Source organism: Micrasema longulum, unplaced genomic scaffold, assembly GCF_059751315.1.
Source record: "Micrasema longulum isolate JH-2025_06_02 unplaced genomic scaffold, ASM5975131v1 h1tg003183l, whole genome shotgun sequence".
NCBI lineage: Eukaryota > Metazoa > Arthropoda > Insecta > Trichoptera > Brachycentridae > Micrasema > Micrasema longulum.
The window spans coordinates 3394-25077 of NW_028280274.1; the positions used below are offsets into that span (position 1 = coordinate 3394).

Genomic DNA, 21684 nt, shown 5'->3' on the forward strand with positions numbered 1-21684 from the left:
TAGTAAATAATAAACCTGTAGAAAGGCTGCGCGTTTAAAATGAAGCTAAAAAAACATGAATTAAAACAGAAAAACAAACGCGGCGATCGACGCATGTGAAACGCCTTCCTCCTTCCCCGCGAACGCTCCCGCCCCATCCGGATCACTGCTATTTATATATATATATATATATATATAAATAATTCGTTACTTTCCATAAAATCTATCAGGAGTTTCATGGATCGAATGGAATCGACACATTTAGGTTCGAAGCTTATATTCATCCATAAAGTTTATCGACTTCATTCAGATTTACACGTTTGTAGGTCAATCACAAATAAATATCGACGTGATAACAATTTCTCACCATGGTTGTTTATCGTATTCGCGATCACAATGGAACATCCGTGAACACCTAGTATTCAATGTCAAAATATTTACGTTTCGCGACGTATAATCTGCAGCGCAATCACGTATTAGAATTTCACCGGTGTAAATATGGAAAATATTCCAAAACTGCTATTTTTATTTGTTTATTTATTATTTATCATGCTATTTATTGCATTTAGCCAGCGGTTGGAATGCCAAATGTCCAGAAAAGCAGTCGCCATTATAATTGTAATTAAATTTTCACTTTTTTTTATTATGTAAATAAAAAACGAGTGATACTTTTCACTTTTTTGTATTAGATACTCCTCACTTTTTTGCAAATGCAATATATTATATTATTTTTTATAGTAAACGCCGATTTTTTGCCAGTGACCTTTATTTATTTACGGGGAAAACAAAAAATAAACTGACACGAGCGTTTACTTAGAGATTACACACTCGTTGACTTATGACCGCGATACCTTAAGCGTGTTTATTATTGTTCATTGTGATCGCTCAAATGCATAGCATGTTTTTAAGCACGTCGATATTTGTGATTGAGCCACTAAAATGATTATCTACACACTTTAGCAATTTGAATTGGTTTTTTTTTCGGTATCGTCATACCAATTAAATATTGTTTTCACATATTAACGACTAAAAGGCTAACAAATTACAACACGGATGGATAACACTCTAGAGAAGGGAATATGGAAGTCTGTACAAGGCTTATGACCTGTCATTGACTGGTTTAAGCGGCCACATTACACACTGTATACTATTCTCCATTTTGTCTCTTAATTTCTTCCATCTGTTGATTTTAGTGAAGTTGAAGATGTATGTCTCTTAACAAAAATTAATGTTTTAGATCTTTAACTTCACTAAAATCAACAAATTGAATAATTGAAGAAATATGGATGTTCAAACATAGGCAAAATGGTGAATGTTACCCAGTGTGTAAATTGGCCACTTAAACCAGCCAATGGCAAGTCATAAGCCCAGTAAATGCCTAGACTTCCATATTCCCTTCTTCAAGGTATTCTCCATCCCTGATGTAATTGGTTGATTTAAATTAATTTTTATTCATCTTAAGTTTACCACGAGGCTTTGTAGTTTCGCGGTATAGCCCTTAACACCGTGTATATTCTCTGCCCAATAAAAAATGCGTACGCGGAGCGCCTAAAGAAGTTATCACTTCAAAAAACAGTCCGGGACCTTCTACCTAATATCTAGTTCCTTAGTTGGGATTAAATATTTTTACAAGTTGTTATTATTAGACACAAACGAGAGTGGTCATGTAGTTATTACCACTTTGAATGCACGACGCGATTGGGCCTTAGCAGAAAGATAATAAGATTTTTGTTTATGAAAAAATAATGGGTAACAAAAAGCAGATAATCCTTAACCAGAAAGAATCACGCAACCAAATATTATATAAGATTATAATATTTACAAGCACGCAACATCGTGGGAATATCTTTGAAGTAGGATCTGTTAACAAATTAATATTTTTTATTTGAGGATAAACAAATACGCGGTTTTACGAATACTTGGGATCAAAACTGTAATTACGAAACATGCCAACAAAATGACAGAAGTCCATTATACATTATTGTGTTTCAAAACCAAAATGCAATGTATTGCAGAATATTACATTTTCGTTATGTTCCGTAAAAAAAATTGTCAAATAATACGAAAAAAAATAAAAATACATATATCAGTTGCAACAAAGAGTCAACTCATTTTTGAGAAGGGAACACGGAAATCTAGGCGTTTACAGGGATTATGACCTGCCATTGGCTGGTTTGAATGATCAGTTTACTTACTTTTAACATTCACCATTCTGCCTGTTTGATAGAACCACAATTTTCAGCACTTTTAAGGGTTTTAGAATTTTTTAGAGGTTTTTTATCTCCCATAAAAAATAATTTATCAACAAAAAAATCAGGCGATGGGAGACTCATCAAAACTTTGTTTGAATACCTATTCTAAAAATTTTTCTGCCACCGCATTTCCTCTTAAGACCATGTACTAATTATCGTCCTATAGAGGTATTCACAGTTGGATTTTATCTTATTAAGTTAAAACAGTATATGTTTCGTCCAATCATTCATTCAAGACAGTTTTTCAAAACTTTTGGCGAGTACTGAAAAAGGCCTATTCTGTAAAGAATGGTCATAAGAAATAGAATTTAATAATTTCTTTGTTTCCAGATGTGCAATGCGCGTGGCCAGCTGTGGCGCCCAACTGCGTGGCGCGCCTATCCTCGGAGCCGCCCATAACCGGAACCACCGTCTCCTACTCCTGCGACCAGGGTTACGAGCTCTTCGGCCCCTCTAACCTGACGTGTACACCCAGAGGAACTTGGAGCGGCGAACCTCCATTCTGCGGTAAGAGAATGTCGTCGGAATGCTGATAAAACCCTCATAATAGTATTAGGTTTGTGGTTCCTCGTCTGAAATTCCTCAGATGATACTCCATTATTAAGTAAGGGCTCAGATGAGTGAATCTTTTCCGTAAATATTATTGTAAATGGACTATAAAGTTAACATATTACAACAGCGACGGAGAATACCTTAAAGATGAAAATATGTAAGTCTAAGCATTTACTGGGTTAAGTGGCCACTTTACACACTGTGTAACATTCACCATTTTGGTTATGTTTAAACATCCATGTTTATTAAATTCTTCCATTTAAAGATTTAAGTGAAGTTAAATATCTGAAACCTTTATTATTGTGAAAATATTCATCTGACTGAATTATTTCACATACTAGGCAACGCCTGAAAACAATTTTCCATTTTTTTTACTTCTTCTTGGACCAGTTGGTTTTATTACAATATTTGAGTTTGTCCAAATGTTAAAATTAATTATGTTTCTATTCCGCAGCATACCTACCCTTTTTGTTGGAAAATATATATAAATATGACTTCTTAAATAATGTAACGTGATTGTTTTTTTTTTCTGTATACGAGTAGATAGGAAAATTTGTTTACCGTTATTAAAATAAACAAGAATCCCTTAAAGTTTTGGTTATTTATATTTTTTCTTGCATATTCAATTAGAACAGAGTTTTAACATTATATACCTGCCCATAGAACTTCATGTCGCACAATTTAATGTGCGTTAGCAAAGCAAAATAAATATTTTAAAAAAATACTTTTTCACCTAAATTGAATTATTGTTTCACTGAAAATGTTTCCTTAATCGATGTTTATTTTTTTATTTTTTTTTATTTATTTAAACATTTTATATACACATACAGTTTTCATACATATGCATAAAGGCGGGTATATTGCCTTAAAGCAATTTCTTCATACCAACCCAAACCGTTCAATTTGAGAAAATCAGTGGTATACGAACATATTATTGGTTTATTAATATTTTTTTAACAAAATATTGATAAAAACAGTTTTTTTTAAGAAGTAAAAATTGACTAAATATCCATACTTTAATGTGAAGAGAGGAGGGGATAAAAAGGGATGGAAAGAGGAAGTAAAAAGGAAATATTTCAATATACGTGATTTGAATGCAAATAAAGAAGGGGGCGTCTCTGACATTAGTGGGTAGATTATTCCATAATCGAGCAGCTACTGCTGTGAAAGAGTAGGCAAAAAAATTAGAGCGTTGAATAGGTATTGAAAGGGTTCTCTCGTTCCTAGAACGAAGAGTTAGCCCGTGCTGTGATGGAGGTTGAAAGAGTTCTCTCAGATTAACAGGCGAAATGGGATTATTTAAAATATTGTGAAGAAGTGATAGAATGTGAATGTTTCTTCTACGTTTAGTGATATACACAATTTATTTTTTTGCATTGTACGGATAGAACACATTGAAAAGACTCAGTTTCGGAGTTAAATGTAAAGTGAGTAACCACCAGAAAAAAAACTTTGTTTTTAACCACTTTTTTTTTCTACCGACCGGTTTCAAAGATACACAAGCTATAGGGTATACTGAACTAATGAATCTTATCTCTCTTATTTTAACCGTGATTACTAAATATTACCTAATAAATATACATCGTACGTTTAATTCTTATTTAATTCATCATAATAAAAAATACAATAGATATTATGATATCGATTTTTACATTTTCATTCTGCTGTTACCTCGGCGGTATCTCATACGGAACTAAAACATCCTTAATGAATAAATTACTTATCCATTTACAAATATATAATAATTAGGTTATAAAGGTGCTATCAATTAATCATTGGAAGCGAACAATAATTTAATGAGCATCCAAAACACGTAACAAAAATATAATAAATATTAAATATGCACATTATTTATAAATCATTTATAACGAAATACTTTTAACTTCCGTTTTCATAATGATTGCATTCTTGGACTATGTGCGCAATACTTCCCAACTTATCTGATCAATTAGAAATATTATCAAAACTGGTTTAGAGCATACAAGCCGACAATAGAACATTGCAATGGAATTATGAAAAAAATATTGCCAACGCACTTATTTTAAATTGGAATTACATATTTGCAATAATCTGTTCTCCAAATAAACTTTTTTTGACGGATTACCTACATTCAATCTAGACTTAGGTTTCAATCCTTTTTTTCTAACATAACATTTAATGTAATATATAATTAACCGGCTATACTGAGCGATTTATTTAGGAATTGTACTGCTTAAAACAAAATAGTTATGAAAATTGATAAAAAGGTACATTAAGCAATCAGAAAGCAAATTAAAGATTCCACTAAAAAGCGTCATTTAGCGACAGTGTCGATAGAAATACAAACTATATTGTTCATTCTTACCCTAATTTATAAGGAAGCCTTAACCTAAATCGAATTTTTCGAATGCCCACTAAATCATGGTTATCCTGATTTCCTGTCTGATATTTCCAAGGCTAACTTTTCACACCCTACAAATTACTAACCTTGCTGTCCCCTCCCATTAAACGCGAATCAATACTGACTAAACCAACTATTTCTTGAATGTACAATATTATAGCTAAATAAGTACTTATATAGTCAAATATATTATAAAACAGTAATTAATACACACAAGAATAATAAAATAATTGAGGGTACTACTTGCAAACCCGGCAAAATCAAAAATTTAAAAAAAGTAAGAGATTAATTGAAACTTATTCAGAATACAATTTTTTACAATAATTTTAACATTTTCAGTTAAAAATAAGGCTTAATTTGTAAGACTTGACTTTTAAATTATCGGCTTTGTTGCAAACATGGAAACCTTTAATTTAAAGTTAGTAATGTATAAAACTACATTTATTATTTCACTACTGTTTCTTGACATAATTAAGCTTATTTCCTCACTGCTTACGTATAAAATATTTACTGATTATAATTTTAAAAAATAAGTTTAAAAAAAAGTTAAAGTTAAGTATATTGTATCAGTTTTTTGTGATTTGCTCAAAATAAAGAAAAATGGATTCTGCCGGGTTTGCAAGTAGTATCCTCAATTCGCCTTATAAATCGAGTTTTTTTCATCAGTCTGTATTCTCTCTTAGGGACGAACGTGGCATTTATGAAGCCAGCCAATCAGTCAACGACAGTGCGTGGAGGAGGGGCGGGGAACGGCAATGACGGCGCTCGCTCCAGTAACGGCGCTGCAGAAGATGCCCCTCGCTGTACGGAGACGCAGAGGGAAGCTTCTCCTTGGTGGCAGGTCAACCTGCTGAGGCACTACCCAGTCAGGGTGGTGAGGATAACTACCAGAGGCTGCTGTGGTAAGTTGTAGACCAACCTTCACATCGGCGTCATCAGAAGATGCGAAGAAATATAATATACCCATATTATAAGAGTGGTTCCATCGAATTCCGGTTGCTATTGGCTACAAAACCCTTTTTTTAATAAAAAAAAATGCGTTAATTCTAGATTGTCGAGTCAGAAAACCAATTTATGAGCTTTCAAATAAATAATATACAAGGTGATCCATAAACCCTGTCACATCCAAAACCACAATGATCGGTATGAGCAAAAAGACTTATTGGCACATTAAAATTAATTTTTAGAACGACTAAAATCTTTAAAAAAATAAAATGGAAAACAAATTAATGGTTGCTTACTTCTGCTGGAGTGAAACGAGGAGGGGAGAGGGGGAGTCTGATACACCGTCAACCGCACGGCCGCGCCCCCCATGCTTCTCCCTTGCAGAAGTAAGCAACCATTTGTTTTTTTTTAAATACTTTATTTTCAAAAACTTCCTTCGTTCTAAACATTTTTTTTAATATGCTAATATATTTTCTTTCTTATACTGATCATCGTGGTTTCGGATGTGACTGGGTTTAAAGAACACCCTGCATTATGTTAGCCAAAATAATGCATTTAAATTTATAATATAAGAAATCGAACACTGATTTGAGTCTACTCAACAGTAGACAGTAGTCGGTAGACTCAAATCAGTGTTCTATTTTTTTTTTATAAGTTTAAATATAGAGTTCTACAAAATAAACACCAAATCAATCAACAAAATAATGCACTCTTTCAAAGCTACATCATTCAAGTTACTATGATAATAGTGTTGTTTGTTGAAAGTCCTCCTACTCAAACCATCTTACTCTTTCCGTTTTATCCTAAAATGACTTCTTTTAAAATTTACATAAGTAGAGCAAAAAATAACAATGCATTTACTCAATGGGTAAACTACTTGCCCTTCTTCTTTTTTCTTCTTTTAGGTTTATTTGTCTATGATTCAAGTAGCCAATCAGGAGCACAGATTAATAGTACAAGATCAGGAGGCAAAATTTCAACTGTCAAGTCAAATGTCAAAACAATAATTTTTAAATATCGCGTACCGTATTAAAATAAAGCGTGAACTTTTGAGTTCCTAAAGTAACATGTTTTTATTGTTATCAAAAACATTTTTCACTTTGCGGTATGACATTTTACACTTATTTATTTATATGTTTATAAATTTCTATAATCCACTTTAATTTTGAGTTACACTTTGACCGGTTTCGAGGTTACTACCTCATCGTCAGGAATTAAACTGTTTAATTTAATTTATTGACGAAGACCTTGAAACCGGTCGAAGTGTAACTCAAAATTAAAGTGGTTTATCCAAAAGGTAAACATCTAAATAAGTGTAACATGTTTTTAACTATTAAATTTTTCATTTTTTATGTTCGTCACTATTCACTGTAGAATACACGGTCACTTCAAATTGTCACTGACATCCTTAAATTAAAGTTCAACTCTTCATAAGCATATTTTTTGTGACGGTCTTTGATTTATATACAAATATAGATCACCTACATATTTTTTGGTTGAAAGCTATGGAGTATTATTATATATAATATTACGTTATTTCCCTTCAAACTTTGTTGCAAAACAAACTTTTGCTTAACTTAAACTTAAACTTGTTTTAATTCCCGAATCATTTTGTCTACGGTGACAACTGTCATCAAGCATAGGCGATACAGTTGGCTTGCCCGTGTGCTGCGGATGCCTCTTGAGAGCCTTAACCACGCTTGTCTACTTTACAAGGCATCAGGTTCTCGACGTCCTGGACGTCCACTGCTGACTGTTTGTCGGCGGTTCGTGTCAGAACTACGGGACGCAAACCTGACTTGGGAGGATGCACAGGAGCTGGCAGCCAACAGAGATGCTTGGAGGATCTTTGTGGACACCATATGCTCCAACTAGGGAGCGGACATGGAATAATTAAAAAATATAATAATGTAAAAAACTCAATCAACTTTATTTTTCTTATCACAGGTCATCAGCCTCTTCAAGACTTAGAGATAAGAGTAGGTAACAGCAGCTCTGATCTTCAAAGGAATCCTCTGTGCGCATGGTTTCCTGGCACAATAGGTAAATAATTTCTCCTAATTCTCCAGTAAAACATGTCTAAATAACACATTATTAATTATGAATTGTTAACATTTTTAGACGAAGGCGTGACAAAAACATTTTCCTGTGCCAGACCCTTGATTGGACAACATGTTTTCTTACAGTTGGTCGGAGTTGAAGGATCACTTTCTCTATGCGAGGTAGAAGTTTTTACAACAGAAGGTATGACCCTTTTTTGTATCTGAAGTATTCAGCGTATTAAACAAAAAAAGAGATATCTGTTCACAATACAAGATTAAAGGGTCATTGGGTTTACGAAAACCTACCTAATATAGGATTTCTTGCACTTTGACACTAACTAAACTTTCAAATTGAATACTGAGTTTTTCAATGAATGGATGAATCAATCGTCAATAAATGCAATACTTCCTTTTGTATTATTTAAACTAGTATGGCAAAATTAGCATATTATTTCAAAATGTATGCCTATTCCCCATACTTATAACTCTTTTTTAAAAATGCTGAAATTTAACATGATTACTGTCTTTGAAATTCTGATATTTAATCTTTACATTTACGATGTTTTTTAGAGTTTTCCAATGATCGTTGTGCTCCACCGAGTGCCTCTGATGACATTCAATTGGCTGCCTACGACAGGACTTGCTATGAGTTTGGTGTGAACAAAGGGGGTTCCTTTGACGAAGCAAGAAAGTACTGCATTAAGCAAGGCGGTGATTTAGCTCATGGCTTCCAGGTAAAGCAAATAAATTGTTAAAAAACTCATTAAATTGAAAATTTCAATAAGTGACAAATTATTTAAGAGTGTCTGGCGTGCATAATTACAAACATTATCTAAATATAAAGAAATAAGTATGCTGTAGAGAGACTGGGTTGACGCAGCAATATATATTTTTTTTGAAGGAATAATCCAATCTAACAATCCAGTGCTGAGTACCTACCTACCCAAGACATTTTTTTTGGTACATAAATAGGTTTTACTGTTTAAAATGTCCATCAAAGATTCTTTATATACTTGAATGTTTTTCAGTTATTTAGGTAAAAACCCGCATTGAACGGAAATTTATACATAAGAAAGAATACAATATTAAATATGATATTTAATTTGTTCGTTATATATTCCAAATTATGTTACCAAAAATAATAATAATAAAACCATACAAAAAACTGTAAAGGAAAAATAAAGTTTTATAATAATGAATAAAAACATTTTTTTATATAAAAAATAAATGAGATACACAAAATAATCCGATATAAACAATATTATGAATTGAATCGGCATTGACAATTCTTTATAAATTATTGTGAAAATAAAACTTTGTTATTAGTATTACACAATTTTATTATTTTACAAGAACACTATAAAACTTTTATATCACCTCGATGGGAGGAGTGCTCTCCCAAAACTGTAGTAGTGTTCTTGTAAAATAATAAAATTGTTTAACACCAATAACAAAGTTTTATTTCCATAATAATTTAAATAGAAACAACTTCATTTTTTTCTTTTTTTTTCTTTAAACTGCAGGCTTATTCTGTTACAATTCCATTTTGTAAGTTCGTTCGTTTGTCATATATCCATCTCACTCTAACGCAATCAAAATTGTATTTTTCTCTCGTTCCCTCTCATAGAATTTATAAAACGAATTAGTCACAGAACAAGGCCACTGAGCCCTTATTCTGTCACTACTTTGTTCGGTAAGTTTTTTTGTATCTCAAATCGTCAGTATACTTGTAAAACCCTCTAAATGCGTTATTGACTATACTGAGAAAAATTACTTTATACATGATAACTTTGGAACTAAACCTCGGAGGATGTAGAGAATTTTATCAGTTGATAAATCTAAAAAAATGACATACAACTGCGTTTATAACTTTTTTTCTCAGATTTTGTCACTTATATGGTTTTATCAATATGCAGACAACATATACATCTCACTCTAATGCAATCTAAATTATATTTCGCTTTCATTCCTGCTACGTACGATACGAATGAACTTACGTAGCAAAATTAGTGACAGAATAAGAGTTCTGCTCACTTGAACAGAATAAATTCAAGTCTTTGAGCAAAGAAAATAAACTGAGACTCTTTCAGAGATTTTCTAAATAGGTAATATTTTAGTTAAATACTTTTATAGTGATAAATCATTTTTATTCATCAAAAATTTCACCAGAATACATTATATGATTGAATTAACAATATGATTCCTCGCTGGGAAACCCCATGCCAAGGAATACATTTTACAAGTTTAGTGTAGTTTGAGTTATTTATAAACAGAGAGAACAGTCATTAATTTATTTTATTTTGGATGTTTGTAGCACTAACTTTGTGGATCATTGTTATATCACATATAATATTTTTGAGAAATAAAACATCTTTATTTTATGAACCACTTTTTCGTTTATACAACCGATTAGTTTCGGCAACAAGATATTGCCCACTTCAGGGTTATTTAACAAATTGACAAAAAAGTTGTTGAAAATCCCTGAAGAGGGCCACATGTTGTTGCCGAAACTAGTCGATTCTGTAAACGAATAAAGTGGTTCATAAAACAAAATTACTTTATTTCACGAAAATGTCATATTAATTTATTTATTTGAAACCAGCACAACATTAAAAATACTCGTTACGTGTGAAATCCTAAGAAGGTAATTAAACAGACAGAAAATAAACATGTTAACTTGTAAAAAAATTGTGTTTTCAAATTATTGAAATGATTAAAAATATTTATCACCTTTAATTTATTTCAGGGTGCCACATCAAGTTTCCTTCTACAAGGACTAGAGAGGCGAAGGCCGTCATTAAAGACTCAACTAGTTTGGGTCGGAGCACAAAAAGAACCTGGACTCACATCTAGAATTTGGAAGTGGGTTAATGGTAAGTGTGTTAATGATTAATCCCTCCATATAAAATATGTAACTAAAAAAATATTTGTGGTTTTAATCATCGCAATTATTATTCTAGGAAGTGTCATTCAGAAACCATCCTGGGGTAAAGACCAACCTAATAATTACAATGGAGAACAGAACTGTGCTGTTCTTGACGGAGGAAGACTCTGGCTTTGGAATGATGTTGGGTGTAACCTAGATTACCTACATTGGATTTGTCAATATAGTGAGTTTATTAGATAATCATTCCTTTCATTGAATAATTTGTAACCTACGTTTTATCCAATACATTTTTAATTTTATAACTGTTGTCTAATATAAATTTGTGTTTAGCGCTTTTAATTTAACAATAAATCATTAGGTATTTAACAATTAAAATTAACCTTCTCTTGAAAATCGTGTTTTGATTGTAAATTTCCAACACTTTACGATTTTCTTTAGATTGTGTAATTCTAATGAGATAGTCTTTATTTCGGATTAAAGCAAGCAAACCTTTGTTAATTAAAATCTTATCTAAATCCCAAATTTATTATTGAAACATTTCTCCACAATCTCCATATTGATTTTGAAAATACATTTAATTTTTCTAAATCCATTTCAGATTTTTTTATCGGAATTCATTGTATTTAAAAATCTGAATATTTTTAGTCTAGATTTGCGGACAGATAGACATTATTATCCGGTATGTTGCTTTCATAATTGTTGTGTTGCGCTGATTATTGATATTGCTATATTTTGTATTTTTTTGATTTGCGTCTTATTTACTTTAATGAAATATATTTTCACCTGCGTATTTTATATTTTTATGCGAATGCGTATTAAATAGTGAATGGCAATCATTACTTTATGTGAAATTTATAATTTTAGAGAGTACAAGAGACTGTATGCACGGATTAGGTGTTGAGATAATAAATTTAACATTTTAGCTCCGGCAAGTTGTGGTAGCCCTGACAAACAGCTTAACACAACGCTAGAAGGGAAAAACTACTCGATCGGATCACAAATTTCCTATTCGTGTCCGTCGGGTAGTATGCTCATTGGTGACAAAATGAGGACTTGCGAACAAGATGCTTTCTGGAGTTCAAGGGCTCCGTCTTGCAAATGTGAGTACAAAACACATAATCCATTTATTTCATTGTTAATTGATAATTCTATAAAGGTAATTAAAAAGGAGAGTGAATGACAACAAATTAAAGTTGTAGAATCTAGTTGTTTGTCAACCACACTATAAGTGTCAATATTGGACAAACAAATGTATCATTATTAGGTTATACAGTCAAACTTGGTTGTTTAGACGACTGAATTTGCTCCTTATAAGCATTACTCGTTATACCAGTGAAAAGTTTTTTAAATCCAATCGTCATTGCATATTGTCACTGTTGAAAATTATAATAAATGCTTACAAACAAACCAGTTTCTAAATTTCAAATTCAGATAAATAAACATTTGTATTTGTCCACAATGTTGACAATGTGATAAGAATAGAGAAAACTTTTTACACACTTTAACATATTTCGAGCCACGTTCTATTTTACAATTAACGGCCACTTTTTTGCAAATTGATACACTTCTGTTAGAAGTCATGTTTACAATTCAAGGGTAAGGTTTTAACTTATCTAAAATCACGCACTTGTTATGTTTATTATGCACTGACCATAGAACATTAAAAAAAAACATATTATAAACCCCCGAAACAAGGATGTCATTCATAAACTACAAAAGAAGTTGTAAATTGTAATGTATCATAAACGCAAACCGATACCAACGCCCAGCAGCATCCGTAATAAGTTAGTCTCCCATATGGATTTTATTACTTGGGTTCTTATTTAGAAAATTATGTTTTCAAACAATTGAAGAGTTTTTGCTCAACTGTTGACAATATTTAGTTCAGTATGTCCGAGAAGAAGCTCGTTATAAAAGTGAATAAATGTATGGAAAAAACCACAAACTAAAATGTCAACTATTTTTCTTATTTCTTATTTTTCTTATTTTTTTTTGCACCACAACAGGCCAGGAGGCCCAATTACAGTGGTGAATTACATCACAGAACACCCAGGCTTGAGAAAAATTACATTTTAATTTTTGTGTTCTCATCGGGAATCGAACCGGAACCTTCCGTGTGTGAGTCAAGCGTCTTGACCACTGCACCACGGAGGTTTCCTCATTATATCCGAGATCTCGCTATTTCCGTGATCATTATAACCAAGTTCGACTGTATTTAAATATTTATGTACACACTTTAAATAAGCGGAGCGAGCTAACATGGGCTGTCTTCGAAATAAAAATGATGTATCCTAATTGATGGGTTTACATTTTAATTTTAATATTTATAATTCATGTCACTTTGCTTTTTATTTTATTTTTTAAGAGGAAATCTAATTGTTATTATAAAATACATTTGACAAAAAGAAATTAAAATAATTTGACGTAAAAAAAGGCATGTGGTAAGAAAATTTCTAATGTTTCACTTTCTGGTTCTTTTTAAGATGTAAATTGTGGGCCGCTGTCTTCCTTGGACCATGGGTCTGTAACATTACCAGAAGGGCGCACAACCCACGGAGCAGTAGCAGTGTACAGCTGTGAACAGAACTACACACTCATCGGGGATGCGGGAAGAGAGTGCGGGGATAATGCAAAATGGACAAAGGAGACTCCCAAATGTCTATTTGACTGGTGCCCTGACCCACCATCTATTTCTGGAGCTACTGTCACTGTGAATGGACATAAAGCAGGATCTGTTGCAACATATGAGTGTTACTCTGGATTCATTCTCTTTGGACAACCGGTAAGAAAAAATGACAATGCTTTCAAAACTCTAGTCTATAAACAGATAACAACAGTTCTAGACAGGAAACTGAGTTACACGTTTGTCAGTATAATTATGTGCATTGAAATTCTTCTCCTTTTTGTTTTTTTTCTTCATTATATTTCATTTTTTTATTATCAAAACTGCAATTGAATTGTAATGTAGGAGATACACTTTAATACATTTGACACTCTGGAATGTGCCTATGGGCCAGTGAAATAGCTCAACATCATTGCCATTATCATTTCCCTAACCACACCTAATAGCGCATAGGCCACTGCATTAGTACAGTAACTGGAACATATCTTGATAATTTTTCTTAGGTGAAGATAAGATGATCTTACGCTTCAGGTGCCAGTCCAGGGACTATGAAATATTGTAGTGTAAAAACACCCTTTTAAATAATATTTTTTATCAACCACGTCGGTAATTAAACCTGAGACCTCTTGCATTTAGGCAAACGCACTGATAATTGAAACACTAGGTGAAAGAGGTGAAGTGACTACATCAACTAAAAAAAATGTGTACAACATTACTTTCGTATTTTTAGTGGTTAGATTATTTAATATTATCATTCATAGAGTTTTATACTTGTGATCAAACACTAAAAGGATAATATTTTTTTTAGAATGTAATATGTAACCTGGGTGGTAATTGGTCAAACACTCCGCCATCCTGCAAATATATAGATTGCGGAACACCAGCTCAGATAGACCACGGATCTTTCCGCCTCGTCAATGGAACTACGACTTATGGAAGTGTTGCGCAGTACACATGCGATCTTGACCATTGGTTGGACGGTGTGGAGTCGCTCACATGTACCAGAGAAGGAAAATGGTCTCATGATACACCATCTTGTGATTGTAAGAATTTTATTCCGTGTATAAATCATAGTTAATGTTAGTAATTAATATTTTATTCATATTCATAACTCACTTTTAAAAGATACTGACAATATTATCCTTAAACACAAACATATTATGTACGGTTTTGATGATCTTGTATGAGAAAGTTCAGTGGCTTTTTTGTTAATAGATTATCAAACTATGTAAGCCAAAAAATTCATAATAAGTCAATAAAAATAATTAAGTGATAACTCAATTTCATTATATTTGGAGTTACGGTAGTTTATCTCTTGCATACAGATATTATAATTCTGTAAAGCCTGAGCAATAATACATGTATTTCAACACATCCACTTTTTATAACTATGAAAATTCAGTGTATTCATTCATACAAACAAATCACCTTATACAAACTATGTAATTGTCAACTAAATTTATTCATTATGTTTATATACATATTACATGCCTTGTTTACACCATTTAGATTGTAAAATTAAATCAAATGGTTTCGGGTCAACTGACCCACCTTCGGAATATATAATATATAATATCTAACTAATTACGCGTTGAAATGCATTATTCGAAATATAAAAGTGAGAAAACAAATAGATAGATACATAATGTCGTGTTGCACCAACCTGCCAATGGTTATGCCTGTTGGAAGGGCTATCTCTATGTTGAACAATATCACTTTGGACATTGACATTTTTCACGTCTCTGAGGGAGTTTTTCGTTACAAGATTCTCTTACTTTTGTAACATATTATTCTTTGGATATTATGTATGCTAATGTGTTTTTTTTTATATATACCTAATTTTACCTAATTATTTCTATATGTATGAATTAAGATATTTTATTTTGTAATGTACATATATATGAATAAATAAATAAATGATAAATGATAAAAAACATTAATAATTCACAAAATATCCATAAGGTATCTAAGTAATAACCATTAAAGGCGTGCAATAGGCAAACAAGGTGTACAGTGAGCGTCAATACTGACATGCCGACATGTATTGAAATATTTTTAAAATAAGAAAAATAATTTCTCTGTGTAATATAAGATAATCCTATCTAAATATGGGAAAAAATGTCTTACGACTTACTTACTTGCTTGTTAACTTCAAACTTCTTTTTTAATACTAAAGCTGATAATTTGAAGAAAGTTATAAAGCTAATAATGTTTTTTATTTACATGTGTATTTGTTCAGTAATTTACTTTAGCATTCTTAATTTTCATTGATTTTACCGTGCCCAATTTTCGTATAAATTTGTATGGAGTGAATAATTATTTTCTGATGAACGCAAACTTAGTATTTAATATCTCAGCCTGAGATCAACATCGGAGTCAGACGGACGTGGCGTCGCTTGAGGTATTGTTATTACATCTACCTATGAAAAACGTGTTTTTGTGCATCATATAAAATACCTAACACATGCGTGCTCGCTACCCTAATACCTCTCCTTAATTAGAATCTAATATCAAATTTTTATTTCAGTAATAACCTGTAATGAGCCAGATGCTCCACCAGGGGGTTTTGTGGTGGGATACGACTTGAATGTACACTCTTCTATAGAATATCACTGTGAGATTGGTCACAAACTTATTGGAGAAAACACTTTCACCTGTAATAATAATGGAGAATGGTCTGGGGAGTCACCCATATGTGAATGTAAGTAATTGAAAAAAACTGTAATAATCGTACTTAGTTAATTTCTTTATTTATGTACTGCATAGTGTGTTTTAATTTATTTGCTAGCAGCGTTTAGTGATGTGTCGTTAGAAATCGATAATCCAGTTCATTAGTAAGATGAGTGTGAAAAAACGAAATTAATGATGCAGATTTATTTTATAGTGAATAATTGAAAGCTCGTGTAATATTTTTTTAGGTTTAAGTGAGCTGGTTGACTGATAAATTAACTATAATGGGACCCTTTATTATTGATATTTTTACAGATGTCGATTGTGGCAAAATCCCTCCAATGTTATATGGAGTAGCTGAATATGTCAATGGAACAACCCACCTCGGAAGCCTTATACGATATTCCTGTACACATAATTATAGACTCGTTGGTTCACCTATAAGAGAGTGTCTGGAAAATCACCAATGGAGTGATAACTCCCCTAAATGTGAAGGTAGTATATAACATGTATTTATAATTTTCTTTATTTAAAAATTTTGTATGCCATAAATGTAGACCGTGTTAGCTTGGTCTACATTTTCAAGCTCAGAGGAGCCAGCCAACTTTTACGTACTTATTGGCCAAGAACAAGTATTTTGAAATCTTTTGGACTGTATATACTCAGAAACATTTATTTGGTAAGTTTTTATGATATATGATAGTTTTTGTAGATAAGTTTTTTAAATGAGTATGTATCTACATATATTAGGTTTTATTATTAGTGAAAATGTTGTCGCCTGCCTAACGGCATTTAAAAACTTTAAATCACTAAGTCCATCGTAACTAATTACTGTTTTAAATATATAGTATTGTAAGATTACAAATTCAATATTTATCTTTTCTTATAATACAATGTTGTAATAATTTATCTCAGAAATCCGTTGCCCCGAGCCGATTGTCGCTGAACACAGTATTCTATCAGTCACTGGAAATGACAGAATGTATGGGCGTACATTAATCCGTACCCTGGAGTCGAGTAATGCTGCATCAACAACATACAAGATTGGCGCTCTTGTCAAATATCGCTGCGAGAGAGGCTACAAAGTAATGGGAGAGAGTTTGTCTACATGCGAAGATACTGGTCTTTGGAGTGGTGACACGCCGCACTGTCAATGTATGTAAAATTACCTAAACATTCATAATTATCATTTTATTAGTATTTATTCGCAACCTTCATTTTAATACAACGTAAGTCACTAAATAATAACTTTACTGGAGACAATAAAAACTTTATAAATCAGCAATTTTGTATGAAACTTTAGTGGTTTTTTTTTTCACCAAATATTTTGTTTTTGAAATAAACATGATTTTTAAGTATTTTATCCAAACAAATGTGAAAACTACTGTACTATAGACCACCTACTGACTTACCCTGTATTTCAAGGAATATGCATCTTCATTGAGATACGCTTTATTAGAAAATTGTATTTTATTTCTTTTTGTCAACAATTTTTTCCTTTAAATGACAGAGATATACATATGTTATTCAATATTCAAATTAAAGCGAAGTAATGTGGTATTTTCAATGTTTTTTTCTTGTTCAGTATTCCAGCACAAATATTGCATTTTTAAATGTAAATATTTGTATATTATGTACTTATATTTTGTATTCTTGTTAGTTTTAAAAAGACCCTTATACAATCACAATTTTGAATCTGGGTCCCTTTCGACTATCAAATTAGATTAATCTGAAGTATTTAATATTATCAGTGCAATTTGAATGACTAAATCATGCAATGTTTTCAGATGTTGATTGTGGAAACTCAGGCGATATTGCCCATGGAAAAGTTACACTGGCCACGAATGCAACATATTACGGAGCTGCGGTTCTTTATGAATGTGACAAAAATTATCAACTGGATGGAGTGTCAAGAAGATTATGCCAAGATAATGGCACATGGAGCTCGGAGGAACCAAAATGCGTGGAAATAACATGCAGACATCCTTCAGAAAATCAACAGCTGGGTCCTGGACTTATTGTGGCAGTCAACTCGTTTAGTGTCGGGGGAAAGGCACATTACTCATGCGAGAAAGGCTTTTCCATTGGTGGAAACACTACCAGAATTTGTTCTACTAAGGGGATGTGGAGTGGCACAACTCCATCTTGTACACGTAAGTACATATTAAAGGACACTAAATCGTCTTCTTTTTCTCCTTCTTTGTCTTGCTCAATGCTGAGTGTTGTGCTCTTCGGGGATACCAGGCACTAGATACTTATATCAGGAGGAATGGTGATGTATCTTAATACATCTCCATTCCTCCTGGTCCCATTAGTTCTTTTATTTAGTCAGTCCATTTTGTAGATGACTGTCTTTGCTCGCTTACTCTTAACTGTACCTGTTACTGCCAGCTTTTCAAGACAAGTGAAATTTGTTGACTTTGTTTATTTTTTAAATATGATAACTAGGCATGGTAATATTAAAAGATCCAGATAGACCTTAAGAGTTGTAGTTAGCAAGATGCAGTAAAGCACCTTAGTTAGATATTCAGGAACATGGAGTGGGCAAAATAACTATGAACATAAACTGAATATGTGCTTTTGGAATACCATCAAAAAAATATGTTATATATGCGATGTTTTTCTTTTTCTAGCCATTAACTGCAAACACCCTGGTACAATTGAAAATGGCCGAGTAATCATAGCTAACGGCTCAACGTTCTACGGAAGTGGTGTCGAATATCACTGTATACCGCACTTCCAACGCGTTGGCCAATATCTAAGGAAGTGTATGGATGACGGTACTTGGTCTGGTGAAGAGCCAACCTGCGAACTTATATCCAACGAAACACAAGACTCCAGTAATTTAGCACTGAGTATTGGAATCGGTTGCGGATTAGTTTTGTTCCTGTTGATTCTGTTGGGAATTATCTACTTGAGATTGTAAGTATTAAAACATCGCTCATGCTTAATATTATAGATATTGGATTAGTAAATTTAATTTTCAACTATAATTTAGATTTACCATAATATTTTATTTAAAATAATGAATAAATTTTTAAAAAACAAGTCTCGAAAATATATATATATCTTTACAAACGCATTCAGTAATTTATTTTCATGTAGGTAATATATATAATATGTCGATTATTTTAATATCAAACTTTTTTAAGTAAATGAATTCAGATTCCTCTTGAATTACTATGCAGCCTACCATAACTTACAATCTGATATAAATGTACATCTATATTTACATTTTCATTTTCTTCTCTAGACGAAAAGCCACACCGGTGAAAAATACGGAAAATATTGAAGGTGCAGAAAGAAAAGAGGACCAAAATGCAGCAGTGATGAGTTACGCCTCTCTTCATGATGGTATGAATGGGTTCAGAGGAAATCACCTGTATGATCACGTACAGGACAACGTTTATGACGCTCCTTATGGAGATCATCTGACTGATAACAATGCGTATAACCATAGCCAGAGTGGAGATTCAGACACTACCTATGAACCGGAGCCTGGAGTCCACGGCGCTGGTGCAATGGTGACAATTAATGGAGTCGCTGTACGTTGAAAAAACACTCGATTAAAAAGTTCCAAAGTTAATGTATTTACGTTGAATGTAAGACTTGTGCTTTAAAATAAACTTCCTTTCTCCTTGAAGCATGTTAATCTTATGGACTATTAGTGATATATATTTAGTGGTCAGAATTCGCAGAGCAATACCGTCAATTACAATCGTAACAGTTTTTTTGAGTTAAAAAAAAACAGAGATATATATTTGTTTATGCAATATTGGTACAGAGAAGAAATTACCGTGCCGATTAATTTGTTTTCCCAAACTTAATTATATGATGTAATGACCCCGCTTCAACTCTGTCATACTCTTTCACCAACCAATAATGATAATAATGTAATTGTTGCGCAAATTCTAACCAACGGTGATTTTGAAAAGAAGAGCTGACAATTTTAGGCAAAAGTACAATTTTGTGTATTTCTGCAAAAAACACATTCTCATATCGTCGCTTACATTATAAAACCCAGGTATGTAGTTAAAAAAATGTTTTGTTTTTATTTTTCAAGATCTCTGATTCTAAAATTTAATTTTTAAATTAAAAGGTTTTTTGTTCTCCTAAAAACCCATCTAAATTGACATACGTTCAGTTATAGTGTAAGCAACAATATGTACATGCATACTATGGCAAATAAGCTACATTTTGGGTTTAAGACTTAGACTTATAAGATGAGTGAATTAAGTTAAAAAGAAATGTATTTTTCATCCGAGTGATAAATTCAGAAAAATAATACTAAATGTTCCAGGTGAATGACAGAAATAAATATTTTTTTAAAAATATTTTTAAAAAATTTTTGTTTACTGAAATATAAACGAACAAAAATATGGTTTTTTTATGGAATATCTAACTGCTTAAAATATGTACCAAAATTTTCATTTAAATTAAAAATAAATATTACTATCATATTTATATATAATAAAACTAGTGTAGGTATTTTGTTATATTCTTAATTTTCACATAATAATTAAAATTTCATCACACTCATTAAGCATCTAGAAAAATCTACTCCGCAATATTCCTTTCAATATTTTTTTGAATCTAGTATGTATGCTAGTATGATGTGCTGACCACTGAACTAGAGAGATGCCACTAATAATCATACTTTTTCTATGAATTATAACTGTCATGAACAAATGTGTGAAAACATTTCGTTTTCTAGTGCACTTCTATAAGTAAATAAAATCTCTTTTGTAAATAATTCATTTCAATTTAAATTACCATATTTTCATATTTTTAAAAATAAATGTGAATGTATTTGATGGAAGGAGTTATTTATTTGTAATTTTTCTAACAATAATATATTGTAATATTATGCTTGTATCTTATCTGACTGGCCCTCGTAAAACTGATGATACTCTTCTTTATGTTTGGTTTTATGTTATATGAATTTCAGTATACCTTGATAAACTTTCAATTCGACTAATTAAATATGTGATTGAGTTCTATTTTGCACATGTCAATCAAAATTTGCCATTTAAACTCTAAATTTGCCAAACTTTAAAATGAAATTTGCACTATCAGTTGGATAGTTCAGAGTATGTAAAATATAATTTATGTCGTGATAATTAAAAATATTTTTAGGCTAATCAACATGTAAAGATTTCATTGGCTTAGTGCTTTTAATTAGTATGCACTAAAAATTCCTTCTTTTTATAAATAAAGTGGTTAAGGCTTGAATTGAATTCCATAAATTAAATTGTTAATGGTGCTCATTTTTCTTTGGGTACAGGTGACATTTTCATATAATACAATTTTTTTATATTTCTCAATCTACAATACAAAGTTAACAATTGTAATAA

At 31.8% G+C, this 21684-nt stretch overlaps 1 protein-coding gene across 1 annotated transcript; it reads left to right on the forward strand.

Annotated features, from left to right (window-relative positions):
- Positions 1–2561: 2561 nt before the first annotated feature.
- fw (CUB and Sushi multiple domains furrowed) lies at positions 2562–20612 on the forward strand (the record flags this gene model as incomplete). Its single annotated transcript, XM_088241944.1, has 16 exons — positions 2562–2738; positions 5847–6065; positions 8056–8151; positions 8230–8352; positions 8721–8884; positions 10897–11023; positions 11111–11260; positions 11961–12137; positions 13521–13819; positions 14469–14703; positions 16188–16361; positions 16646–16825; positions 17246–17485; positions 18118–18483; positions 18964–19252; positions 19584–20612. Coding segments are annotated over 16 exons (3317 nt in total), but the record flags the coding sequence as incomplete, so codon positions are not given.
- Between the last annotated feature and the right edge of the window lie 1072 nt (positions 20613–21684).